Source organism: Spermophilus citellus (genome assembly GCF_964194105.1).
Source record: "Spermophilus citellus genome assembly, chromosome: 3".
Classification (NCBI taxonomy): Eukaryota; Metazoa; Chordata; class Mammalia; order Rodentia; family Sciuridae; genus Spermophilus; species Spermophilus citellus.
This window is the reverse complement of record NC_138184.1, coordinates 61,132,656-61,160,480: the sequence shown is the minus strand read 5'-3', so window position 1 is coordinate 61,160,480 and position 27,825 is coordinate 61,132,656. Positions and strand designations below refer to the sequence as shown.

Here is a 27,825-nt window from a genome sequence, read left to right as displayed (position 1 = left end):
ATTTGGAAAGCCCTATGGAGATTCCTTGGAGATGTGGGAATGTAACCACCATTTGATCTAGCTATTCCTCTTCTTGGACTATACCCAAAGGACTTAAAAATAGCATACTAAAGGGACACAGCCACTTCAATGTTTATAGCAGCACAATTCACAGTAGCTAAACTGTGGAGCCAACCTAGATGTCCTTCAGTGGATGAATGGATAAAAAGATGTGGCATTGATACACAATGGAATATTACTCAGCATTTAAAAAATCATGGAATTTTCAGGTAAATGGATGGCATTGGAGAAGATAATGTTAGTGAAGTCAGCCAGTTCCCCCCTCCCCGAAAAACCAAATGCTGAATGTTTTCTCTGATATAAGGGGTGTGGCTCATAGTGCAGTAGTGAGGGAGAGCATGGGAGGATTACATTAATTCTAGATAGGGAAGAGGGGTGGAAGGGATTAGCAAGGATGGTGGAATGTAATTGTCATCATTATACAAAGTACATGTATGAAGACTTGAATTGGATGTCAACGTACCTTTTATACAAATGGAGATATGAAAAATTTTGGTATATATGTGTATTAAGAATTGTAATGCCAGTTAAAAGAACATGTATATTGGCATAAATTGGTGAGAACATACTTTGTATAGAGATACAAAAATTGTGCTATATATGTGTCATAAGGAGTGTAATGCAAAAAAAAATCAGTTTTTATTAATCTCTGGAGAATTCATACTGGAGAAAAGCCCTACAAATTTAAAGAACATGGCAAAGCTTTTAGAAGTTGTTCAAACATCAAACTCCTGAAATTTCATTCTACAGAGAAGCACTACACATGTAGCAAAAGTTCAAAGATCGCTTATTAAATATCAGAGAATTTGTAGGGGAGATAAGCTCTATAAATGAGAATATTGTTCAAATACATTTTGGATGATTCAACTGTATACCATATCAGAAGAATCAGCAGAGAAATTTTACCTTTACTAATTAAAAATAAATAAAAATAATAAAGAGAAAAATCTCCAGCAGTTGTTCACATCTTACTCAGCCCCTGTGAATTCATACTGGTGAGAGTTGGTACAAGTGGAAAGAATGAAACAAATTTTTCTCCTTTTCCAAAACTTTAACAAACACAAGGGAATTCATAGTGCATAGAAACTCTAAAAAACATTAAAAAAATAAGCCTATATTCAAATTGAAACTTTCTTCACCTAAAACCTCATTCTGTATTATATTTCAAAGACATTTTTCCCAAAATATATGCCTATATATAGATAACACCAAAATATTTACCACAAATACAAAACCTTGAAAAATATTAAAAGTAAAGTCTTATCAAGTCCTTATATTTTGATTGACTTAAGAATTTGTACGAGAAAGCATTTAAGTATAGAAAGTGGGAAATTGCATTTAAGTTTTGTTTAAAATTTACATAGCATTGGCTAATGTGGTAGAAATAATTAAATCCTCATAGTTTTCATACTATGGATATTCATTTCTGATTGAGAAAATTTAATCATAAATTAAAGATGATTAAGTGTCTTCATTTCTGGAAATTTGAGTAAACTTTTTTTATGCTCTATTAAATCAGAGGAAGACCTATCCCAATAATTTTTAATCTGTATATTTTTTTGAGATTTTATAATGTTAATTTTTTTCTTTTTTTTTGTAATGTGGACAGAACTCAGGGTAGCTTAGCCATTAAGTGATGTCCCCAGTCTTCAATTTTTTAAAAAAAATTTTTTGAGGCACATTTCCTTAGGGCCTTGGTAAGTTGCTGGGGCTGCTCTTGAAACCTCGACTATCTTTCCTGAAGCTTCCTTGATCACTGCAGTAATAGGCGTCTGCCATCATACCCTGGTATTTATAAATTTTTAGTATAATTATGTTATTGTGGAATTTGTTACTAAATAAAAGTGAATGTTAGCTTGCTAATCTGTGTCATGTATTGAATCATGTTACTGTCTTGGCATTCCATTTTACCAAAGATTCTATATAACCATAAAACATACTAAATAGTGACAGAACATCTCCACCAATTATTCTAGAAAACTTAAACTCACTTATTTGGGGAATACAATTTATATAAGTCAGATTGTTATGCATTTCTACTGCTTGTCATTATGGAAAAATGAAGGATATAGAGGCCACTGCATGTCTGGAGAGTCACACATCCTCCTAATAAGAGGGATTATGAATACCCCAGAAACTAGGAGTCACTAATTCGTATTCTGTGGAAAGGAGGGTCACTGATGCTTTCACTGGTATCCATGTACCCTGTAGTGCACTAGCTCATTTTGGCAATTGGAATGTCTGGTAACCAAAAATACTGAATAAAGCGTGCAATTCTTCATGAAGTCTATAAGAACAAACTCAGAAGATTGACTGGATTAACTTTAGAAAGAGAGCCCAATATGATACTACCTGTTTGGTCTTAGACAGGCACAAGGGAAGGAACTCTAACCAATAATATGTGAAATAATGGTTGTAACACAAGAGATAGATATGCATAGAATAATTGAAACTCCTACATAATTTGTTTCACTGGATTTTTTAATATTTAGATATCTTTTATTCTACTTATAATTTGTAATGCTTATTATGTTTTTAGAGTATAAGATACATGGCATGGCATGAGCTCACAAAGCTTCTATACAATTTAATTCTAATAGGTCTGGATTATTATTGTTGTTGTTACTTTCAGGTCTTACAGGCACAGGAACACATGCTACCACACAAAAACAAAATTCTTATTCAAATAATCCACTAGACTATGTATGAGTCTTGTTTGAAAAGTAAAATAACTAAAATTTATCCTATATTTTCTCCATGTGTTAATCCTTTGGTCAATAAAACCCTCAGGAATATTAATTAAATGTAAATTGATTGAGAAATAAAAGTAATGCAAAAAATATTGAGAATCTTTGAAACAGAAAAAATGGTTGTGGTTCTTGATTATTATTTTCAGCTACATAATTGTCACAGCTATGCTTCTCTCCAAAGGATATGGTTCTACCTTTTTTTGTTAATCTCTACCCCTTGTCATCCTGCACAGGAAACTTTAAAAAATAATTTACATTTAAGAAGCCAAGCATTAAAGAAGCCAATCCCATTAAACCAAATCTCAAATGTTCTCTGTGATAAGTGGATGCTGGTCTGTATTGAGGGTGGGCTGGTGAGAATGAGAGAACTTTGGGTAAAGGGGAGGGAGAAATGGGGAGGGGTATGGAGGCAGGAACAATGGTGGAATGAGATGATCATCATTACCCTAGGTATATGTATGACTGCATATGTGGTTTGACTCTACATCATGTAACAAAGAAATGAAAATTTGTGCTCTATTTGTGTACAATGAATTGAAACAGATTCTGCTATGATGTGTAACTAATTAGAACAAATAAAGAATCAAAACAGATGTATTCTAAATATGATGAGTGTGTGATTTCAGAGAGAGTTAGTATTTAACTTCCGGAAACCATAATAAGATGTTTAGTTTGAAGGAACATTGCTTTATATTGCCTTGATTTATTAGAGGCATTTTTCCCAGGAGTGAAGAAAAAGCAAAAATCATCTTTATCATTATTGGTTTTAAAAGTATCCCATTCCATTTAGTTAATGAACATCTTATTTTAAATTTTTTTTAAAAACCATAGTTTCCAAGAAAAAAATAAAAATAGAGAAAAGAAAACATGAAAGATTTTCACAGTCCATGTGCCTGCCATGACCTTTGCACTTCCTTGATGAAACATTTTAATCATGCTGTGAAGTGTACTTGAGGGGATCACTAGATTACACAGGTTTTTAGAATAGAGTTTTCTGAGTTCTAACTTTTAAGTATCCTTACTGGGGAAGATTTTAAAGTCACGACCATCGAGAGGATGATGTGGCTGGCACTTCCCAGTTAGGGCTCTGAAAATCTACCTTGACAGTTACCAGCTAGTTGGCTTCAGGTGATGATGTTTCCCTGATTTGTAAGTGTATTTTCTTCTCTTGTATGCCTATCAATTTCACCTTTTTTTTCTTGATTCCATATTATCACTAAATTAAATTGTATCTCATGTTAAGGTAGTGTCATTAAGTTTCTCTTGCATCTGATCTTCCAAATTGAGTATGTCCACATGTATGTACTTACATACACATGCTTGTATTATACAATTAAAGCAGTATTTTAGCATGTCTGTCACCTCAAATATTTTTTATTTGATGAGGAGAAAATTGAGAATGCTTTCTTTCCTTTGAATGCATAATGCATTATCAATAGCTATAGGTACCCTACTATATATTTGCCCCTCTCTGACCTCTGGTTTTATGTCTTTCCATATGCTTTTTTTCTCCTTTCCATGTTACCAACATGATTCTATACACTATGATATGATATATAACAAAGTTTGTAGTCACATCAGACTGATGGCACCCATTGATTTTGGACTTTCAGCCTCCAAAATTCTTAGTTACTTTTTTAAAATTATAAAGTAAGCACTCTTGGGTATTTTCTTATAGCAATAGAAAATGGACGTTTACAGTGTCATTCAACATTATAAGAATTGTTTTGTACATATCTGTAAGATTAGACTGTATATTTACCTGCCTAGCTGTATATGGGTTAAGATACTCTGTTTAATCGTTTTCTTTAAGCTTGATGGCTCTATTAGCATTTCTTAAGGAGTTTTTTTTTTTTTTACTTACACTAAACTTCTCAACATAGAAATATGAAGCAGATTTTTCCAAGTATAAAATTATTGGTTGATAGATTTTGTTTAAAAAGTTTAATCATGTCCTCCCACTGCCTTCCAATGTCCATGGTTTCTGTAGAGATATCAGCTAATTTTGGATGTTCTCTTGTATATAAGACAGCACTTCCACTCCCAAGTTGTTTCTCTCTTCACTTTTTTTTTTTTTTTTTGTAAATTAACCATAGACATTCCAGAAACCACAATTCATGAGTTTTAAATTGCACCGTGTTCTGAGTATAATAATTGAAATGTCACACTATCTCACCTCCTCCCACCTGGGTTGTGAGTCACTGCTTTCTCCAGCATTTTCATGCCTTATATATTGTTTATAAAAGTTCCTTCGTATTAGACACCATCACAATCTTTGTTATAACATTGATTGTCATGGTATTGGTGTACTTGTGCTGAGATAAAACTTTCATGTTTTATTTTGTTGCCTTGTTAGCAACTTGGGAGCCTGAGAATGCAAGAAAGGTCTTGACCCTTTACTATCCGAAACCATGATTTCCCCTGAGAACCTTATCCGATAATTTGAGATGTTATTAGTGACACACAACTGTGACTGGCCTATATCACATAATCTGAAGAGAATGTACCAGTTACTAGAAAATGAAATCTACTTCAGTGTAATGCCAACATATCCAACCAGGAAGAAAGTGGAGACTTATTTCCATAGCTACATGTTGTATGCCGGTTGTTACTTGTATAAATCGCTGAATTGTAAACAAGCAGACATTTAAGTTCATGATTTCCTGGATTGATCCCAGTTCATTCAGCAACACAAGGTAACCCCATGGCCAGCATAACCTGAGGGGCTAGGTGTCATTTCCTGGGGACAAAGAGGAACCAATGGAGCCACTGATTTTGTCAACAAGGACAATGCTATAAATCTCACCCATCACAAAATTAAGCCTCCAACCAAATACTCAATAAAAAAGTATGTATTTTTAGTGATCCTGGACTAACTTACCTGAACCTCTACATGTAGATATTTCCTTCCTGAAAATGTTTATCTCAATGTAATAAAGTTACATATTATGCCCAAATTATGGGGTCACTTATTTCAAAGAGATTTTCATTGTGTATTTATTTACTGTAAATAAACTTTGTTTTATGTAAAAACTATTTTGTTTTTGCTTTGTTTTGGGGTTCATACTCATGGCATAACACATGCTTTGCAAGTGCTCTATTACTGAGCTACACCCTCAGTCTAGTGATAAAGATTCAATTTTAATTCTGCAAAGATAGTAGGTCATTGAGATTGGTAACAAAATCATCCAGCCAAGTTCATAATTGTCTGCTTAGAATTTTTTCCCCTAACAATAAAATGTGATTCTCCAATACCAGCAAAACATTAAGGGGCTATGTCTCATTAACTGGGGAAACATCAAAACTACTCATGCCTACAGGAATGACACTTTCATCCCCATCTATAGATGTTTAGGCAGCAAGGCCTCACCTATATGTGGGCACCTGGCACAACCAGAGCTCATTCTATTGTGAATTGAAGGCACAAATATGTCAAAATTTCTTCTTCCTGTCTTGCAAAATTCAGGAAAATAGTGTCCAGAACCTGATGTGACAGTTTCTCTTTGATACACACATGAACATTGATGCAAGTGTCCCATACTAAATGACTTGGGGAATGATGAAGTAAAATTCTTTCAGCACTGTTGGTACACTTACAAATTAGCACCAACTGCTGTAGTGACTCTGCTTTTTTACCTCATTATTCTGCGATTTGGGGCAGGCACTTATTGCCATTTTGGCAATTGTACATCCCAGCATGGGAAGGCAGAGCAGCTCAGCCTCACAGAAAATAAAATTTCATGTGCTGATTTTAGCAGGTCAATTACAGACTATAATCAAATGAGATCTCCTAAAAAGACTTATTAAATAAGAAGGAGTCTCTAGTCCATCTCTAAATGACAATTCTAGAAGGGATTAAACAGAAAGAAATTAAAAGTTTAAGCCCCACTCTGCCAAGAGTACCTGCAAAAGGCTTCAAAAGACACACTTGTAAAGTTTTGTTTTCCTGAGATTCTTTTTTTTTTTTTTTGGTTTCTTTTTTTTTTTTTATTGTTGGTCGTTCAAAACATTACATAGTTCTTAATATATCATATTTCACAGTTTGATTCAAGTGGGTTATGAACTCCCATTTTTACCCCGTATACAGATTGCTGTATCACATCAGTTACACTTCCATTGATTTACATATTGCCATTCTAGTGTCTGATGTATTCTGCTGTCTATCCTATTCTCTACTATCCCCCCTCCCCTCCCCTCTCCTACCTGAGATTCTTTAATTCTCCTACAGTATGATTCCAAACAATGTGTAAAACTATAAGCATATATAAAAAAGTGAAAATATTTAATTTATGTTCACTTATTAGTTGTTGCAAAGGTTACTCAAGGTCATTTAGCTTTATTGTTACTTTCTCCCCCTTCTAACACATAAATACCTCAATTTTTTATATTCTTCTCTTTTCCCTCTTTCCTTAAATTTTTATGTGAAACATTTTTTGATTCACAAATGCTCCATGACTCCTAGATTGAATAAAACACATGTATACTGGAAAATATAAAATAAGTCCAATTTTTATTTCTCCATGAGCTATGTGAATAAACAAAATACATACCTCAGAACACAGTTTAATTCAAACATAAACCAAGAATACATAAAACACTTTTCCACTGTACTGATCAAACAGATTTATCTATGGTAATTTTGGAACTTTAGGTTAAATATTAAAGTATTAAGTCATCTCATGCAAAATTGAAGGAAATTGTAGAGCCCAGGTCATACTGTCACATAGATAAAAAGATATCTGGAAGGTATATAAATAGTCACACTTGAATATTATTTGTGCTTTTTTTGGCTTATGATATTTTCATTGTTCTTTTTAATTCATCAGGGAGATAGAGGTACTGCAATTTTTATACACTTAATGAAGTATCTTTTGTTTACTTTGAAATACTATAAAGATAATTGTAGAGCACAAAATAAAAGGAAAATGATGAGTGTGGGGAGCGGAGATGTGAATCAGGGTGTCTGATTACCTCATGTTTGTGTTATGCTTGTGCTGAGATTTCCTCTGTGTAAAAGTACAGGGCTGACATTTCCCATTTGCTAAGGCAACTTGGTCTCTCTGGGCAAAGGTCCCCAAGACATCAGTTTTAACCTTGAGATGGAAACATTGACTCCTAGATTCAAGAGAATTTTGGGCATAGTAAGATAACCATAATGCTTCTTCAGCACTTTGACCTTCAAACATGTCTGCTAGCAAAAACTTTCTCACAAAAGAACTTTTTATTTTAAAACCTATATGATAAACATAGTGACAGTGCTGTGTCACTGTTCTTAATCAGAGTTCAGTTTCCCACCCTATCTTTCTTTTCTCTCTAAATGTTTGTTTTTCTTAAGTCTATGTCACCCTCACCAGTTTCTGGATTAGAAGCTACACAGGTCGATGCTGATGAGAATTACTGAAGACTCATAATGGCAACTTATAATGAGTTTTATACAATTGTCTCTGCCTTGTTAACCTTTTGTAGTGTCATAACTTTTACATAAAATTTAAGAATGTTATTTTAAAAAAATTCTGCATTGCACATATGGCACATTGTAACAGAAGTCTTGTGTGTTCTGTTTATAAATTTTGAAATTCAGTATTTTATTGAGATACCACAAATGCTTGTGAATGAGTGAGAATAATGCAGAATTCACCTCTCATCTATTTTCAGAAAGCAGGAAGCAAGATTATTTGCCCATTTAGGGTTAGAGTGTCATTTTCAACAAGAAAGAGATCACTTATGAAGGAAAAATGAGGAATTGAAGGCTGCCCAGGTTGGAAGTCCATGTGCCAGACATCATTTTGAGTTCTTCATGGATGGCCTAGGGTGGACTTCAGATATTTAGGGAATGCCAAGTAAGGTGAGAGGCCATGTCCACCAGCATGTTTCTGTTAAACTGATATTCTGGGTTAAGCATGTATGTATTTAAACCTGATAGATATTGCCAAATTGTATTCCAAGGAGCAAGTACATTTCACTCTGCCTTCACCAATAATGAACACTGTTTATATTTGCCAATCACATACGCAAAAACTGATGTTGTTGAATAAATTTGTTTATTTTCAGGGTGAGGGAAGTATAAGATCTGAGAGAGAGGAACTGAATCTAATTGTCTAGTGATAAACAACTGGGTCCCCCACCCCCTACTCCAGGCCACCTTTTTTTATTTATTTACAGCCTTAATTCTTATCTAGTACAGATATGTTCTTACATCTATATCCATTCCTCCCATGAGACTCTTTCATATTTTACATGGTTGCACCATGAGATCATTCCTGCTTTCCTGAGTATACTGGATGCTATGAAGTCCCTCCACAGCAATAGACCATCATTATTCTGTGCCAAATGCCAATTAAATGATTTCTAACCTTTTACCAATCCCATTGGAAAGCATTATATTTGACTGGTATAACACAAACAAATTTGTAGCTGACATGGCATCAAAATGTTTGCTTAAATTTGAGAGCAGCAAGCTCATTTCTTATGACAGTAGCTTCCAAAGCATTTAATTTAGTCTCAATCTTAAAATCAATGTTTACCTGACTGTAAATAGGATAAATAGGATGAACACAGGTCTGCTTTTAAACCACAAGCATGTTTATCGTGGGACCAATATGTAGGCTTTGGAAGTATTTTGAGAAATAAAGAAAATGAGCCTTTTGAAAGTCTTTGGACAAGGCTGTAGCAGATGTCAAAATAGAAACCAAAATAGATATCAAAGTAACTACTTGAGGTACAATAAAACCTACTGAACACCAGGGTCTAGTTATCTAGGGTTAGGATTAGGGTTAGGGTTAGGAGTTGGGCATCCGTTTTAGGAGTTGAACTCCAGCATCAGAATACCATGGATCTGAAATATTAGCTGCGGGTAAAACAAAAGAGTGTTGGTATAATACAAGTTCTCCCTTTCTTATATTATACCTAGGGATGCATTTCATCACATTACATCTTTTACACATTGCATGATATCTTTCTTCTTTTTTCCTTTTCCAAAAATTAAAACATAAATAGGATGGACACAGGTCTGCAGACCATAGCAGGGGGTTGCTTTACAGCTCCTATCAATAAAATCAGGCATGGGACCATTTGTAATTGATAAAGTCTGAGGCAGCTATTAAATGCCAAAAATCTTTTTGCCTGCTACCACCAGTGAAAGTCAGGACATTACCAACAAATCCTCCAGGAGTCATAGAATTTTGACAGAGCTGTTTTTATCAATTCTGGGAGACCAATCCCAAATATATCCATTATTACCAGGAACTTTATGGTGTACTGGAAAGACGTTTGCACATTCCATCCATTCAGGAAAAGTACTAAGTACTATTTCAGAACAATTAGGGCAGTAAGGTATTTGTGGATGCTCCATGGGAAACACTGGAGGGGAGTCCCATTTTATTAACTGCCCAGACATATGATCTTAAGTTCAGGGCCAGTGTGTTTAAGTGCCCTGAATCCCACATATGATGTTTTTTCCCCTAAGGCTACTTTTAAACCACAAGCATGTTCATTGTGGGACCAATATGTAGGTAAATTCCCACCATATGCAGTATACTTAAATCCAATTGAATGTACAGGTGTTTGAAAAACATCCCATCTTATGAATATCATTAGTAAATACTGGAATGAATTCTGCAGCCCACATAGTTGGATGTACTAAAAGTGGTTCTGGAAATAGATCCATTGTCGTGTTTGTAAGTTTCTCCACCAGACTAAGCCCATGGGCCTACTCTAGTAGAAGCCATGTGTTGCTGAGAAGGAGTGAGAACTTTGACAACATGATTTATAAATAAAAATTAAAACAGAGCATGATTTAAATGATTTTGTGGGGTTCTATCTACCCTTTTTTGTTTTTGTAAAGTTGTTGAAAAGAAGAGCTGCCATTAGCTGGAGTATTGTTAGTTTTAAAATTTAGAAAACAGCCCCCAGCACGGTATAATATATTTAAACAATAAGAAACTACTTAGTGAGTATTTTCCCTTGGCCAGGAAGATGAGCAAAAATCACCTTTAGGAATGTGTTTATCGATATAATCAAGGTTGTTGTTAAGCTGAAAAGAGCAGTGAAAGAAGGCTAAGCTCCCATCAATTGTATGACTTAACTTTTGTCTTTAGTAATAAGCTAAACAACGAAATTATGAAATTGGGTCTGTATGAATACTGAAAGTCAGTTTTATATCTTGTTTGTCCTTGATGGCCTTATTATCTTAACTTAGGTTGTTATATTAGAAATTATAATTGTGTAAGACATTAACAGGAAATAGTTGTAAAGTTTAAAAGGAAAATACAAAATGAAATTAACAAGAGAAAAAACATTTAGTTTTTCAGATAGCTGTAAACCAAGGAACTTATTTTTTTATAATTCCAAACCTTTACTTAATTATGTATAGTATTTTTGCTTAAGATTACAGTAATCCTTACAACAAAAAAGCACATCCTGACCTTAATTCTAAATGAACTTGAATAGTTATCTTAACATGAAATTAGTCATAACTCAGGTGAGGTGACTTCTTGACAAGTGTTACATAAGGGTTTTATTTTTGAAACTAATCCTTCTCTTTTTTAAATACTATTTTATAAAGTTTTTATATATCATTTTTCAATTAGTTGACATAACATTACTTCTAAAACATGAATCAAACAGGTTAGGAGAGATTTTAACTCTCTTTTGTGGGAAAGTGGTTAAATGTTTTTATATTGCATATTGTCCACCTTTAAATGAACTAGACTCTCTTTATTCTCTTGAAATTGTTTATAAGTGTATTTCTCAGTATAGAGAGTAACACAAAGTTTTATAGTTTTTTTTATATGGACTAGTTTTATCTAATTACAAAATATTAAATGGCAATTTTTTTAAATAAATTATATTTGTTATTTTAGGGCATAACTTAGTTGTGACACAGAAATCCTAGACTGTTTTGGGGGTAAAGGGATAGTTGAGTCTCATTGTGCTCATTTGTAAAATGACATCATTCGATTTTTTAAAGTGAGAGTTTCCAAAGATGAAGATCTTAGTCAAAAAATACTTTTGATACTGATTTTCACAAAAAGCTCCCGTGTGAGACAAGTAAAAAATTTTCAAGGTAAAATGAGTAGATTATGAGAGGTCTCATCTAATCAACAGCTTAATTCACTGATAAAGAATAGCAGTGCGCCAGCCGGCAACCGGCCTCACTACAGCAGGCATGCACACGGTCTTTCTTGGTCTTCATGGCCCCTTTTCTTACACTCTCCTCTCCTCTCTGGTCAGAGGAGAGAGGAGCCGCTCTCTCCAAGTGGTGAATTCAGGGGATCTAGCCGGAGCCTGCTGCCAAAGTGACCTATGGAGAGCTACTAGAGGCTGCGATTGGGGAGAAAACCCCGGAGTCCCCATCAGAGAGGAGCCTACCGGAGCAGCCACCGCCAGAGAGGCCAGCCCACCGGTTCGCCTGTCCCCCTGCCCTGCTCACAATACAGCTTCTGCAAAGTGGACTAGGTCTTCATTGAATTTTGTGTTGAAGACAGTAAAGATGTTAACGTAAATTTTGAAAAATCCAAACTGACTTTCAGTTGTCTTGGAGGAAGTGATAATGTTAAGCATTTAAATGAAATTGATCTTTTTTTTTTTTTTTTTTTTTTTTTTTTTTTTTTTTTTTTACTGTGTTGCTCTAAATGATTCCAAGCATAAAAGAACGGACAGATCAATTTTATGTTGTTCACGAAAAGGAGAGTCTGGCCAACCATGGCCTAGGTTAACCAAAGAAAGGGCAAAGCTTCATTGGCTTTAGTGTGAACTTCAGTAATTGGAAAGATTGGGAAGAGGATTCAGATGAAGACATGTCTAATTTGGATTGTTTCTCTGAGATGATGAACAACATGGGTGGTGATGAGGATGTAGATTTACCAGAAGTAGAAGGAGCAGATGATGATTCACAAGACAGTGATGATGAAAAAATGCCAGATCTGGAGTAAGGAATATTGTCGTCGCCTGGATTTTGAGAAAGAAAATTATTTCTCCACAAGATTTCATGATTGAGAAAATTCCTGAGTTATAGCTCTAAAGGCAGCTGCTGTATTTGCCTCCTTTAACCCATTTTTCAACCTGTTCCCCCCGCCTTTTTAAAGGCTTCACTAAGGGTTGATAATGTACCATTGTATGGGGCAAATTTAAGTCAGCTAAGGCACTATCCATATGCATGAGCATTTTTAAGACTGCCATGAAGCTGTGGAGGTCCTAGGCAATTGATAACAGCAGTTGTGATAAGTAAGAACATTTCACCTGTCTCCTTTACTTTATAACATAATTACTGAATGATAAGAAGCTTAGGGAAAGATAACTAAATTTTAGGTTTTAGGATATGGACTCAAGAGTGGCTGAAACAAATTGGCTGACACCTTAAACTGATAACCTGCCTTTCCTCTGGAGTACCTTACAGTATTGTTACACTAAAGTTTATTTTTCAAAAAAAATTACTGCATATTATTGTATGTAAGTGATTAGTTGTCAGTGTTCTAGATGTATCTTAGCTAAAACTAGTGAATGCCCTTAACTTAGATGGTTTTTGAAGCCTATACATTTGGCATTATTTGCCCCTTAAGCTTTTACATGTCTTAGCATGGAGGGCCAAGAAAGCTGTACATTGTTGCTTGAGAGTCTTACATTTAGACCCCCGATTTGTGTTTGCACTGTCAGTATTGCAACTGAGTGAAAAAAATTTAATACACTATTGGATTTTTTTTATTTCTTTTTTTTGGGGCGGGGATTCAGCTTATATCTGGCTGAAAACCTCAATTTATGTTCATGACAGTGGGGATTTTTTAAAATGTCTACATTCTTTCTAATAAACCATTGGAAGACTTAAAAAAAAAAAAAAGAATACCAGCGCTACCTATGCACAGATGGGGTATGGTAAGAGAAGGTAGGTTACTGGGAGAATGCCTTCAGGTATGTAGTCTGTCTTTAGTTAGCAGAATTCTGTCTCTGCTTTCTGATTGCCATGTCCTGAACAGCTTTCCTCCTCCAAACTCTTCCACCCTAGTGTTCTTCCTTATATTGGGCCCATAGCAATAGACAACTTTCTATGAACTGAGACCTCTGAAACCATGAGTGCCAAGCGAACCTTTTCTCCTCTCTATTGTTCTTGCTACATGTGTTGGTCACAGCAATGAAAAAAACTGACTAGAACAGATTTTTTTTTTTTTTTTGCTGAGAAGTGGAGTCATTTGTTTAATTAACTTAAGTAGCTGTGATACTTTTTGAATTTTTTCAGTTAGTGGGAAAATTTGTCTTTTTTTATATGTTCTTTTTAGTCATACATGATGGTAAGATGTATTTTGTTAAATTATATATACATGGAGTATAACTTCTCATTCTTCCATTCTTACATGATGAAAAAATTACATTGATCCTGTAGTCATATATGCACATAGGAAAATAATGTCTTATTTATTCTACTATCTTTTCTATTCCCATTTTCCCTCCCTTCCCTTTATTCCTCTTTGTCTAATCCCAAAACATTTTTACTCTTACCTTCACACCCCTTATTGTGATTTAGCATCTGCATATCAGAGCAAAGCTTTGGCCTTTGGTTTTTGGGAATTGGCTTAGTTTAAAGATCCAAACTGGAAAATAAACATTTTAGAATGTTGTAAGTGGAGTTTAGTGTGTAATTCTTGTGGGGATTCTGAAGTTCAGAATGCTGATAGGAGTCTGCAAAGACAAGAATGGGCTCAAGAGTTGCATAGGCAGACTATTAGAAATTTATAATTAGAGTTCATTCCCATTGGTTATGTCAAATAAGTTTTCTACCTTTTGCCCATTCCCTGAGACTTTCTGTGAGGTTGACTTTAAAGATGATGGACTAATCGGGCAGAGAAAATTTCAAGGCAGCACAAAATCCAGGCAGTGATATTAATATTCCTGAAGGCTTTTAGTTTTCTGTAACTATTACAAGCAGAAAACAGAGAAGAACTTTTTTTTATTTTTCTAATTAAAAAAAAGAAGTTTTTTTTTTATTAGAAAAACTTGGGTGTTTGTCCAGAAAATTGCTCGTAAATCTAGATCTATTGAATATTTATTTTTTAAAAAGCATTAAAGTCACTAAAAAAGTCCTAGGTACATTAGAAAATAGAAAATATGGCTTGAAGGTGGCTCATAAATGGGCATACCACATCCATTCTAGGCTCAGGAGTATAAAAATAAAAATTACTTTGAAAAAAGACCATGGTAATACCTTTCTTGCATTGTGGAGTCTAGGAAGTGGCTTCACTATGCTGAGTAAAGCAGAAACTAAGATGCTGCTACAAACAGGGCACAAGAAAGCTTGTCTATTGCTTCAGATCATGGGAGACCATGGTGTTAATCGTGTCCTTCAGTTCCTCAGGAATGCATAATGCTGAATTTAGGGGGTCAAGGAGGCTTCTGCAGAAATTTCAAAGGAAGGCCTGTAGATGAGAAAAGAGTTTCAGGGACAGAATCCTTGTGGATTGCCCTGAGAGGGTGAGGCATGAAGATGTGGAAAGGAAGCTGAAATGAATATACCTGAGATTAAGAGATACCAGTACTGTGGGACATCTGCTGAGGAAAATTGAAAATTTTTGAGAAGAAACAAATAAAGAGATGCTATGTGGTCTGCAATCAGCAAAGATATAGGGATGGAGCTACAGAATCTCTTTGAAGAGAATATCAGCATAGCATATTCACCACATCCTGGATGCAGAGCTACAGGTCTTGTATGCCAAGCTGAATTTGAGTCTTGGTTTTATCTTACACCCTATTTCTCCCTGGTGGAATGAAAATCTTTATTCTATGCCATTATATATTGGATCTGGATGACTTTCTTTTGAATTACACAAGGTTCAGGTTAAATTTGCCTTTAGTCTCAGAGCAGACTTTGTACTTGTACTTTTGGGCAATGCTGAAACTGTTAAGGTGATGGGGACTCTTAAAAATGAAATGGGCTTTTGTAAGGAGAAGAATGTCCTTTTTTGGATCTGTGGTTTCTCTCAGAAGCTCATGTGAGACTGTACAAAAAAAGTTTAAAATAATTAGAATATGAAATTATATCCTAATTAGTGGCCTGTAATTTATCTCCAGTGAATTACTGGCTACACATTTATAAATTTGCCAGTAAATTGATGGATCTGGAGATCATCATGCTAAGTGAAATAAAGAAATCCCCCCAAAGCCAAAGGTTGAATTTTTCTTTCTATATGAGAATGCTAACACACATCAGGTGGGGGGATGGGGAAATAGAAATAGGAAAAACAGTAGAATGTATTGGACATAACTTCCTTATGTTCATATGTGAACCCTTCATCAGTGAAACTCCACATCATGTACAATAGAAGAATGGGATCGTAATTAGAATAGGTTATAGTCCATGTATGTATAATATGTCAAAATACCCTCTTGTCGTGTATATCAAGAAAGAACAAATTCAAAAATTCACTCTAATTTTTTTCATTGAAATAAAAATAAAAATATAAGAAAAGACTCTTGAAAATTCCCAACAACATTTACATTGTTGAACTGGTGATCAAACTCTCAATGAATAAATTTTGGGGGATAGACTTAAAGCATATCCAATCCAGGATATTATGCCTCTCATTCCCTGAGATCATGTCTTTCTCACAATTCTAAATGAATTCTCTTATTCTCTCAAGTTTCAAAATTTAGCTGGTTACAATATCACTCAAAATTATAAGTTCAAAGTCTCTTTTGAGATTTAAAGAATATACTCTTTCATGTTTGGGCCTATTTTATAAAAAAAAAAGTTCCATACTTCTAAAATATGATGATATAGGACAAGCATTCCTATCCCAAAATGAAGAAATAAAGAAGTGAAAGAAAGGAGCCAGTCTCAAGTAAGAAAGAAATTCAGAGTGCTAGAGATTAAATCCCAAATCCCCATGAACACCATCGGGTGTATATTCTGGTGTGGTGTACTCTCCCAAGGCCTTGGAGAACTCAAGTCCTGGAACTTTGCTAGTTTCAGTGGCTGAAATCTAGGGCCTTATGCTAATATCAGTGATTTTCAAACATGGTGCAGAAAATTGATACCCAGGCAATGTTTTTCTGGTAACTTCACTACATTCTCTTTAGGAATTTTCCCACGTGGGGGTTCCTGAAGGAGTTGAGACACTGATACAGGTGTTTGTTCTTTACTCCCATGCTTTCCTTTGTAATTCAAACAGAAGCTGCCATGCCTTGTAACTCTTGAATTCTGTGCACCTCCAAACCCAACTCTACCTGAGCAGCATGATCCAACACTTGCACATGATGCATCTGGATCTACTTCAACCCTAGTTTCAGCTATATCAGTGAGCAGAAAAATCCATCCAGAGGTGATTCCAAGTGAAGGGGTTTATGGAAGGTCCCTCTGGAACTTACCATGAAAAGAATTCTTCCCTGATACATTTCTGGTCATAAGATGGGGTAGGATGCAATGAAAACTTTCTGAGACATCTGTGATTCATTGTCTTTTCAAATTGCAAGTTTCCTTCCATCTACTTTGATCTCTACATTCTCATACAAAAGTCAACTTTATAATTGTAAACTTTCCTTACAGAAACATCCTTACACTTAGAGATACATTTAAATTTCCCTCCTACTCATTGTTTCTCTTTTCTTTATTATTATTATTTCTATTTATTTATTTTTTGTACCAGGGATTGAACTCACATCCCCAGCCTTATTATTTTATTTTTGTACTTTCTATTTTATTCATAGGCTGGGTTTCACTGAGTTGCTTAGTGCCTTGCCAACTGCTGAGACCACCATGCCTGGCTGTTTAATATTTTTTTTTCATCCACATTATGAAAAGCTAAACTGTTTATTATTTTTGTCCATAAGTCATGAGTTAATCTCTTTAATAAATGTTTTACCATAACACCTGTAATTTTTTATATAATTAGTATGTGAAATTATATATGCCTTAAGAAATTTTGATTTATCAACTCTATGATGAAAACGTATAAAATTGGCAATATTTAAAGTATTTGACTTATACTAACAATTGAATACATATTATATGAATCAGAGAAATATATGCTTCCCTAGGTCAATTTTTTTTAACGTTAAGGAGAACATGTATGCTGGGGAAATCACATTCAGCAAGAGCACAAGCACAACTGAGATGGTAGGAAAACTCAGGTTTATTACATCAGAAGACCCAGATGAGCTCTGAAATTCTGGGTCCCAAGCTGAGGTTACACAGGGCTTTTATAGAAAAAATCGACATCCTTTCTTAACCATTACAACATTGGTGGGTTTGAATTCATGACCAAAAACCATGAGTGGAAGTTCTTGCAATAAACAGTTTACAGCAGCAGAACAAAGGCAGAGAAAAATCTGCAAGTGATATCTGGAAGTAGTCATTACCACATGGAGCAATTTCTCGAGATATCTGCAAGCTTACATTCCTAGAAGCTATATTTCAAACAAAGCCATGCTTAAAAAGTTATAGTTCAAACAGCAGTGAAGTGACATATTAACCTATACTCACACTAGCAATTAAGTGACACAGCTACAATCCTACAAAGAGCAGAAATTTATAAGGTGCCATTTCATTCTGTATTGTAATAATAAAATAAATATATTTTTATAAAATTTTTAAAAATTCAATATTAGGTGATTTTATCCTCATTTTTAACAATTAAAACTCAGTATTTTAACTCAGAAATAACTTATATAAGTTTCAATTACTTGTTGTAACACAAGGGTAGGTTAATTATGTAACTTGTAAACATTTATATTCACCTAATTTAATTCTTACAATATACCTAGATTACTTAAAAACTATGACCTTGTTTTATTTTTATTTTTTTTCCTTTTTTTTTATTGGTTGTTCACAACATTACAAAGCTCTTGACATATCATATTTCATATATTAGATTGAAGTGGGTTATGAACCCCCAATTTTACCCCAAATGCAGATTGCAGAATCACGTCGGTTACACATCCACAATTTTACATAATGCCCTATTAGTAATTGTTGTATTCTGCTACCTTTCCTATGCCCTACTATCCCCCCTCCCCTCCCCTCCCATCTTCTCTCTCTACCCCATCTACTGTAATTCATTTCTCTCCTTGTTTATTTTTCCATTCCCCTCACAAGCTCTTATATGTAATTTTGTATAGCAATGAGGGTCTCCCTTCATTTCCATGCAATTTCCCTTTTCTCTCCCTTTCCCTCCCATCTCATGTCTCTGTTTAATGTTAATCTTTTCTTCCTGCTCTTCCTCCCTGCTCTGTTCATAGTTGCTCTCATTATATCAAAGAAGACATTTGGTATTTGTTTTTTAGGGATTGGCTAGCTTCACTAAGCATAATCTGCTCTAGTGCCATCCATTTCCCTGCAAATTCTATGATTTTGTCATTTTTTATTGCTGCATAGTACTCCATTGTGTATAGATGGCACATTTTTTTTATCCATTCATCTATTGAAGGGCATCTGGGTTGGTTCCACAGTCTAGCTATTGTGAATTGTGCTGCTATGAACATCAATGTGGCAGTATCCCTGTAGCATGCTCTTTTAAGGTCTTCAGGGAATAGTCCGAGAAGGGCAATAGCAGGGTCAAATGGTGGTTCCATTCCCATCTTTCCCAGGAATCTCCAAACTGCTTTCCAAATTGGCCGCACCAATTTGCAGTCCCACCAGCAATCTACAAGTGTACCCTTTTCTCCACATCCTCGCCAGCACTTGTTGTTGTTTGACTTCATAGTGGCTGCCAATCTTACTGGAGTGAGATGGTATCTTAGGGTGGTTTTGATTTGCATTTCTCTGACTGCTAGAGATGGTGAGCATTTTTTCATGTACTTGTTGATTGATTGTATATCCTCCCCTGAGAAGTGTCTGTTCAGGTCCTTGGCCCATTTGTTGATTGGGTTATTTGTTATCTTATTGTCTAATTTTTTGAGTTCTTTGTATACTCTGGATATTAGGGCTCTATCTGAAGTGTGAGGAGTAAAAATTTGTTCCCAGGATGTAGGCTCCCTATTTACCTCTCTTATTGTTTCTCTTGCTGAGAAAAAACTTTTCAGTTTAAGGAAGTCCCATTTGTTGATTCTTGTTATTAACTCTTGTGCTATGGGTGTCCTATTAAGGAATTTGGAGCCCGACCCCACAATATGTAGATCGGAGCCAACTTTTTCTTCCATCAGACGCAGAGTCTCTGATTTGATATCAAGCTCCTTGATCCATTTTGAGTTAACTTTTGTGCATGGCGATAGAAAGGGATTCAGTTTCATTTTGTTGCATATGGATTTCCAGTTTTCCCAACACCATTTGTTGAAGATGCTATCCTTCCTCCATTGCATGCTTTTAGCCCCTTTATCAAATATAAGATAGTTGTAACTTTGTGTATTAGTCTCTGTGTCCTCTATTCTATACCCTTGGTCCACCCGCCTGTTTTGGTACCAGTACCATGCTGTTTTTGTCACTATTGCTCTGTAATATAGTTTGAAATCTGGTATCGCTATACCGCCTGATTCACACTTCCTGTTTAGAATTGCTTTTGCTATTCTGGGTCTTTTATTTTTCCATATGAATTTCATGATTGCTTTATCTATTTCTACAAGAAATGCCGTTGGGATTTTGATTGGCATTGCATTAAACCTATAGAGAACTTTTGCTAATGTCGCCATTTTGATGATGTTAGTTCTGCCTATCCATGAACAGGGTATATTTTTCCATCTTCTAAGATCTTCTACTTCTCTCTTTAGGGTTTTGTAGTTTTCATTGTATAAATCTTTCACCTCTTTTGTTAGGTTGATTCCCAAGTATTTTATTTTATTTTTTTTTTTTGAGGATATTGTGAATGGAGTGTTTTTCCTCATTTCTGTTTCAGAAGTTTTGTCACTGATATACAGAAATGCTTTTGATTTATGCGTGTTGATTTTATATCCTGCCACTTTGCTGAATTCATTTATTAGTTCTAGTAGTTTCTTTGTAGACCCTTTTGGGTTTTCTAGGTATAGAATCATGTCATCTGCAAATAGTGATAATTTAAGTTCTTCTTTTCCTATTTTTATACCTTTAATTTCTTTCATCTGTCTAATTGCTCTGGCCAGTGTTTTGAGAACTATATTGAATAGAAGTGGTGATAGAGGGCATCCCTGTCTTGTTCTAGATTTTAGAGGAAATGCCTTTAACTTTTGTCCATTCAGAATGATGCTAGCCTGAGGCTTAGCATAGATAGCTTTTACAATGTCAAGGTAAGTTCCTGTTATCCCTAGTTTTTCTAATGTTTTGAACATAAAGGAATGGTGTACTTTGTCGAATGCTTTCTCTGCATCTATCGAGATGATCATATGGTTCGTATCTTTAAGTCTATTGATGTGGTGAATAACATTTATTGATTTCCGTATATTGAACCATCCTTGCATCCCAGGGATGAATCCTACTTGATCATGGTGCACAATTTTTTGATGTGTTTTTGTATTCGATTCGCCAGAATTTTATTGAGGATTTTTGCATCTAGGTTCATTAGAGATATTGGTCTGTCGTTTTCTTTCTTTGAAGTGTATTTGGTTTCGGAATCAGGGTGATGTTGGCCTCATAGAATGAATTTGGAAGAGCTCTATCTTTTTCTATTTCCTGAAATAACTTGAAAAGTATTGGTATTAACTCTTCTTTAAAGGTTTTGTAAAACTCCGCTCTATATCCATGCGGTCCTGGGCTTTTCTTGGTTGGTAGTCTTTTGATTGCTTCTTCTATTTCATCCATTGATATTGGTCTGTTCAAATTGTGTGTATCCTCCTGACTCAGTCTGGGCAAATCATATGACTTAAGAAATTTATCGATGTCTTCACTATCTTCTGTTTTATTGGAATATAGGTTTTCAAAATAATTTCTAATTGTCTTCTGTATTTCTGTAGCATCTGTTGTGATATTGCCTTTTTCATCCCGTATGTTAGTAATTTGAGTTCTCTCTCTTCTTCTCTTCGTTAGCATGGCTAAAGGTCTGTCGATCTTATTTATTTTTTCGAAGAACCAACTTTTAGTTTTGTTAATTTTTTCAATAGTTTCTTTTGTTTCAATTTCATTGATTTCCACTCTGATTTTAATTATTTCTAGCCTTCCGCTACATTTGCTGTTGTTTTGCTCTTCCTTTTCTAGGGCTTTGAGATGAAGTGTGAGCTCATTTATTTGTTGGTTTTTTTCTTTTTTTGAGGAATGACCACCAGGCGATGAATTTTCCTCTTAAAACTGCTTTCATTGTGTCCCATAGATTCCGATATGTTGTGTCTGTATTTTCATTTATCTCTTAGAATTTTTTGATTTCCTCCTTTATGTCTTCTGTAACCCATTGATCATTCAGTAACATATTGTTCATTTTCCATGTGATGTAGGATTTTTCCTTCCTTCTTTTATCATTGCTTTCCAGTTTCATTCCATTATGATCAGATATAATGCATGGTATTATCTCCACCCCTTTATATTTACTGAGGGTTGCCCTATGGCATAATATATGGTCTATTTTTGAGAAGGATCCATGTGCTGCTGAGAAAAAAGTATATCCATTTGATGATGGTTTATATATTCTATATATGTCAGTTCAGTCTAGGTTATTGATTGTGATATTGAGTTCTATAGTTTCTTTATTCAACTTTTGTTTGGAGGATCTGTCCAATGGTGAGAGAGGTGTGTTGAAGTCACCCATAATTATTGTGTTGTGGTCTATTTGATTCTTGAACTTGAGGAGAATTTGTTTTATGAATGTCGCAGCACCATTATTTGGTGCATAAATATTGATAATTGTTATGTCTTGTTGGTGAATGGTTCCTTTTAACAGTATATAATGACCTTCTTTATCCCTTTTGATTAACTTAGTCTTGAAGTCGATTTTATTCGATATGAGGATGGCCAACCCTGCTTGCTTACGAGGACCGTGTGCGTGGTATATTTTTTCCCATCCTTTCACCTTCAGCCTGTGTATGTCTTTTCCAACCAGATGTGTCTCCTGGAGGCAGCATATTGTTGGATTTGTTTTTTTAATCCATGATACCAGCCTATGTCGCTTTATTGGAGAGTTTAGGCCGTTAACATTCAGAGTTACTATTGATATATGGTTTGTACTTCCATCCATGTTTGATTATTTATCCTTTTTAAAAAAAAATTTAGTTTGTTTCTCCATGATTATCTTTTCCCTCGCCCTCTGTCTTTACTGAGGCACTTCCCACTGAACGTTTTGGTTATTGTTTTTCATCTCTTCCTCGTGTAGTGTTTTGCTCAAAATGCTTTGCAATGCTGGTTTTCTGGCTGCAAATTCTTTTAACTTTTGTTTATCATGAAAGATTTTTATTTCGTTGTCATCTGCTGGATACAGAATTCTTGGTTGGCATCCATTGTCTTTCAGTGTTTGAAATACATTGTTCCATGACCTTCTTGCTTTCAGTGTCTGTTATGAAAAATCCATTGTTAACCTTATTGGTTTAACCCTGAATGTAATCTGTCTCCTTTCTCTTGTAGCTTTTAATATTTTCTCTTTGTTCTGTATATTGGATAGCTTCATAACAATGTGTCTTGGCGTTGGTCTACTGTGATTTTGTGTGCTCGGTGTCCTGTATGCATCTTCAATTTGTATATCTGTTTCCTTTTTTATTTCTGGAGGGTTTTCTGTAATTATTTCATTCAGCAGGTTACTCATTCCCTTGGTTTGAATCTCTGTACCTTCTTCTATCCCGATGACTCGTAAGTTTGGTTTTTTTATGTTATCCCATAACTCTTGGATGTTTTTCTCGTGATTTTTTACCAGCCTTTCTGAGTTGGCTAGACTCTTTTCATGATGATATATTTTGTCTTCATTATCTGACGTTCTGGCTTCTACTTGCTCCACTCTGTTAGTGATACTCTCAATTGAGTTTTTAATTTGGTTTATCATTTCCTTCATTTCTAGAATTATTGTTTGATTATTTTTTATAATCTCTATCTCCTGATAAAGATGCTTAACTTCTTCTTTTATCTGTTTATGTAATTCATTCTCAATGTGTTCTTTCGCTGCTTGAATTTGCTGTCTTGTATCCTCTTTAAGGTTCCATTCCATCTGTCTAAGGTGTTCCTTGAGTTCTTTATATGACCATTTTTCTGATGACTCTAGGTCCTCCTGAATATTTAGGCTGTCCGGCATTGTTTGTACTCCTTTTCTTCCTTGCTTTTTGAAGCTGCTCATGTTACTTCTTGTTCTGTTTGACTGCTGAGTTACTGTTTACTCCTATAAATTTATTAGATGCTTGGGAGGAAAGGTATTAGGAGGGAAGGGAAGAAGTCACTGTAGCCGCAGGTTTCAATGAAGTTATCTCCTCCGCCGCAGTCTGATGACGTCAGTTCTCTGCCATAGTGGTGTCTCTTGCAAATGGCGACAGTTCGTTTCCCTTTGCCGGGCAACCAATGCAACGGGTGGGTTCTTACTGTCTCTCCCAAGCCCCGTTTCAAACCTGTGGCCACTACTTATGAAGGCTCGGTAGGCATTTACCTCCTTAGGATGAGAAAGGCTGACCAGTTGTTTCAGCCGGATGGATTAATGCTGAGTCACAGCTGTTTGTCTGAACTGGGAATGTAGTTCAGTGGCAGAGCACTTGCCTAGCATGCATGAGGCCTTGGATTAAATCCCCAGCACTGCCGCTCTGAGGGGCTCGCTGCACCTCTGGGTCAAGCCCCAGACCCCGAGGTCTCTGGTGAGAAGCACGCAGCACCTAAATACATTTTTTAAAAGGGCTGGGGATGGGGCTCAGGGGTTCAGTGCCCTTGGCTTCAATCGGTTTCAGAAGTCTCAGTCCATAGACAGCAGGCTCCATTCCTCAGGGATCCAGGGGAGGCAGGACATCATGGAGGAAGAGTGTGGTGGAGGGAAGCAGCTCACCAACATCATACTCTTAAATTTCTAGTCTGGCTTCTTTCACTCAGCATGATGACCTTGAGTTCCATTTATCCCCAAGTGACATAATTTTGTTCTTCTTGATGGCTGAGTAAAACTCTATCTAGCCTAGACACACACACACACACACACATACACACACACACACACACACACACACACACATACACACACATATATACACATATATAATTTTTGTGTGTGTGATGCTTGGATGGAAACTGGGGTCTGGTCCATGCTAGGTAAGCATACTACCACTAAGCTAGAGCTCCACACCTGACCTCCCTTACTTGGAAGACTGGGAAGACTTTGGGATGATTAAGGAACAAGGATTATGAGAAAGATTTCCAGAACTGCTATTATTTAGAGTAGAAGCAATCTTATCTCTAGACAAAATTTTATATTTACATAACCCCATTTTATACAGGTTGTCTCTGCTCGATTCCTGCAGCTTTCCTAGGATGATGTCCCATGTTACTGGCATTTCTTAACTCTTGGGGGGTCTCCACCGCAGCTTTGGCTTCCTCTTCACCTCTCCACGCTTTAACTTCTCAGGATGTGCCCTGCAGGGACTCTGACCCTGCTGCTGTTTTCTAGCCTCCCAAGTCTTCCTTTGAAATCTTGGTGGAAGCCTCCGTGACCCCCTAACTCTAGTTTCCTACATTCTTGCAGAACCAGCACCATATGGATGACACCAAGGTCTCACACCATCTCCAGCAGTAGCCCAAGTTCCAGAGGCCGCGGCTGCAGCAGCCTCCGAGTGCCTGGGTAGCTGAGCATGTTGAAAAAACTTCCTAGGCCCCCTTGAACAAGAAGGGTGCCCATTGGTCTCTTCTCAAGAGATTTTTTTTACTTTTACTTCCTTGAGTCTGAGATGGATATGGTCTTGCCAATTCCTGAGATGCCTGCAAGCCATCTTTCTTATTATCTCTGGGTATCTTTAGCATTTCTTTTACTGACGGTAATATCTTGAACAACTGCAATTTTCCTCAGCCCTGGTTTGACTTTGATCTTTCAAGTCCACATTTTTCTGATCTTTCTGCTCTGCATTCTGCTCCTGATTATCACAATAAATTTTGGCCAAGAGCTTCCAACAATATCCAATCAGGTATGCTACCTTTTCACCCACTGTTCTGACACAAGTCCTGTGAGCCTCAGTTGGCTATGCGAAGTCCTCATGGAAGATGGCTTTGTCTCCCTACATAAACTGTTGTCCCTTTCCTTGTGGCTGTCTTAGGACTTAATTGATTTTTTTTCACTGTATCTTGACCACTTTAATTGTAAAATATTCCTTTACATGTCTCTTCCTCTTTAGCTTCTGTGTCAGAAGGGACACTCTTTTAAGCCAAATTTGTATAAAAAGTATTTATTTATTTTTTCTTTCCATACTTATTGAGCTCCTGCTAAGTGTTAATGACCTGGGTTTAAAGAGGATAAAAAAAAAGATGTGTCATGACTGGCTTTTCTAGATGCAGTGTCTGAGCTGAGACCCCAAGATGAGGTTATTCAAAGAGAGGGCAGGATAGAGTGAGAGAGCAGGAAAGGTGGTAGCCAGAGAGGACAAGCAGTATTACACAGGGCTAGGCACTTGTCTAACAGTATTGGGGTTGGCGAGGGCAGCAGAGCAGTTTGGTAATACCAGAGGAAAAGGACCACAACTCTTTGACCAATTAGCCCACTCCTCGTATATATCCAAAGGACTTAAAATCAGCATACTACAGTGACACAGCCACATCAATGTTCATAGCAGCACAATTCACAATAGCTAAGCTATGGCACCAACATAGGTGCCCTGAAATAGATGAATGGATAAAGAAAATGTGGTGTATATACACAATGGAATATTAGTTGGCCATAAAGAAATAAAGAAGGGGCTGAGGTTGTGGCTCAGTGGCAGAACACTTGCCTCTCACATGTGAGGCACTGTGTTTGATCTTCAGCACCACATAAAGATAAACAAACAAAATAAAAATATTGTGTCCATCTATAACTAAAAAAAATTTGAATAAAAATGAAATTATGGTAAATAGATGGAAATGGAGGCTATCACGCTAAGTGAAATAAGCCAATCCCACAAAACCAAAGGCCAAATCTTCTCTCCGATGCTGATTCCCCATAGGTGAGGGCCAGGGGGGCAGAGTTTACCAGCCTGGACAGGGGAAAATGGGGGCAACTGAGGGGGGGGAATGGGAATGACAGCTGAGTAAATCAATCAAACATAACTTTCCTATGTTCATATATGAATACGCGACCAGTGAAACTCCATCCAAATAATGTACAGCCACAAGGATGTGATGCTATATACCATGTATGTATGGTACGTCCAAGTACGTTCTACTGTCATGTATAACTAAAAAAATTAAAAATTAAAAAAAAAATAAAAAGGCATACAGAGGGAAAAGCTGAAGATGGAGAATTAGTTAGGCTGAAGTCAGATTACAAAAGCGAAGCAAGAATTAATGACAGTCAATATCAATAATAAGTCAATTGGAAAGTTGAGGGCTAGTTGGAAAGAAAACCAAATGCTGCCCTTTCCCCCTTTCCAAGCCCTTTACCCTGCTCCAGCTCCAACCAGTGGCTAAGGTAACCTGTCCCAGGAGTGAGTTTTTCCTCCCTGCAGGGAGTTGGAAAAGGTGTTGATTAATGCCTACAGGCCCAACTGCTTCTCACCTTTTGGCCACTCCCAGGATGGGGAGAGATAAAGTGGGGGATAGGGATGGAGAACAAAGAAAATATAAAATGTATAAAAGGGGCAGGATGCTTCCTTCCACTTCTTGGGAATACCAGGATACCAGCTATGGCCCCCTTCCTTCCTGGAAGAAATCAGAGTTACTATTATTTAAATAAAAAGCCTCCTACTCAACTTGAAGGTGCTTGGAAATCAATGTTTGCAAAAGTGGCTCGTGGTCAAATATTTGCATTGGAGACACAGCCCTCTAAATTCTGCAGGGAGGATGAAGGCAGGGTGGGTGGATGTGAAGAAATGGAGAGAGATAAGTCAGTAGGAGGCAACAGTGCAAAATAAAGACGACATAAAATAAAGATGGACACAAAGATGTCCAGAAATATCGAGGCTATCAACTTACCAGTGCTCAATATAGAAAGAGTCCTTATTAGCTAAGTAAATGCACAAAGCCGGGTCCCTTAAGAGTTAGATTGAATTCTTACTTGACAAA

The 27,825-nt window shown here is 36.1% G+C and overlaps 1 protein-coding gene and 1 pseudogene across 2 annotated transcripts in view; both read left to right on the top strand.

Annotated features, from left to right (window-relative positions):
- LOC308643750 (zinc finger protein 283-like) overlaps positions 1 to 12,178 on the top strand; it is a 123,812-nt gene extending 111,634 nt beyond the window's left edge. Inside the window, exon 3 of the mRNA XM_081283890.1 lies at positions 12,042 to 12,178. Coding sequence (XP_081140016.1) covers positions 12,042 to 12,073 — 32 coding nt within the window. The 3' untranslated portion in view covers positions 12,074 to 12,178. The remainder of the gene's footprint in view (positions 1 to 12,041) is intronic.
- A 94-nt stretch (positions 12,179 to 12,272) lies between these two features.
- LOC308644795 (prostaglandin E synthase 3-like) lies at positions 12,273 to 12,799 on the top strand (annotated as a pseudogene). The gene has a single exon. The product of its transcript is annotated as a prostaglandin E synthase 3-like (transcript).
- Positions 12,800 to 27,825: the final 15,026 nt, after the last annotated feature.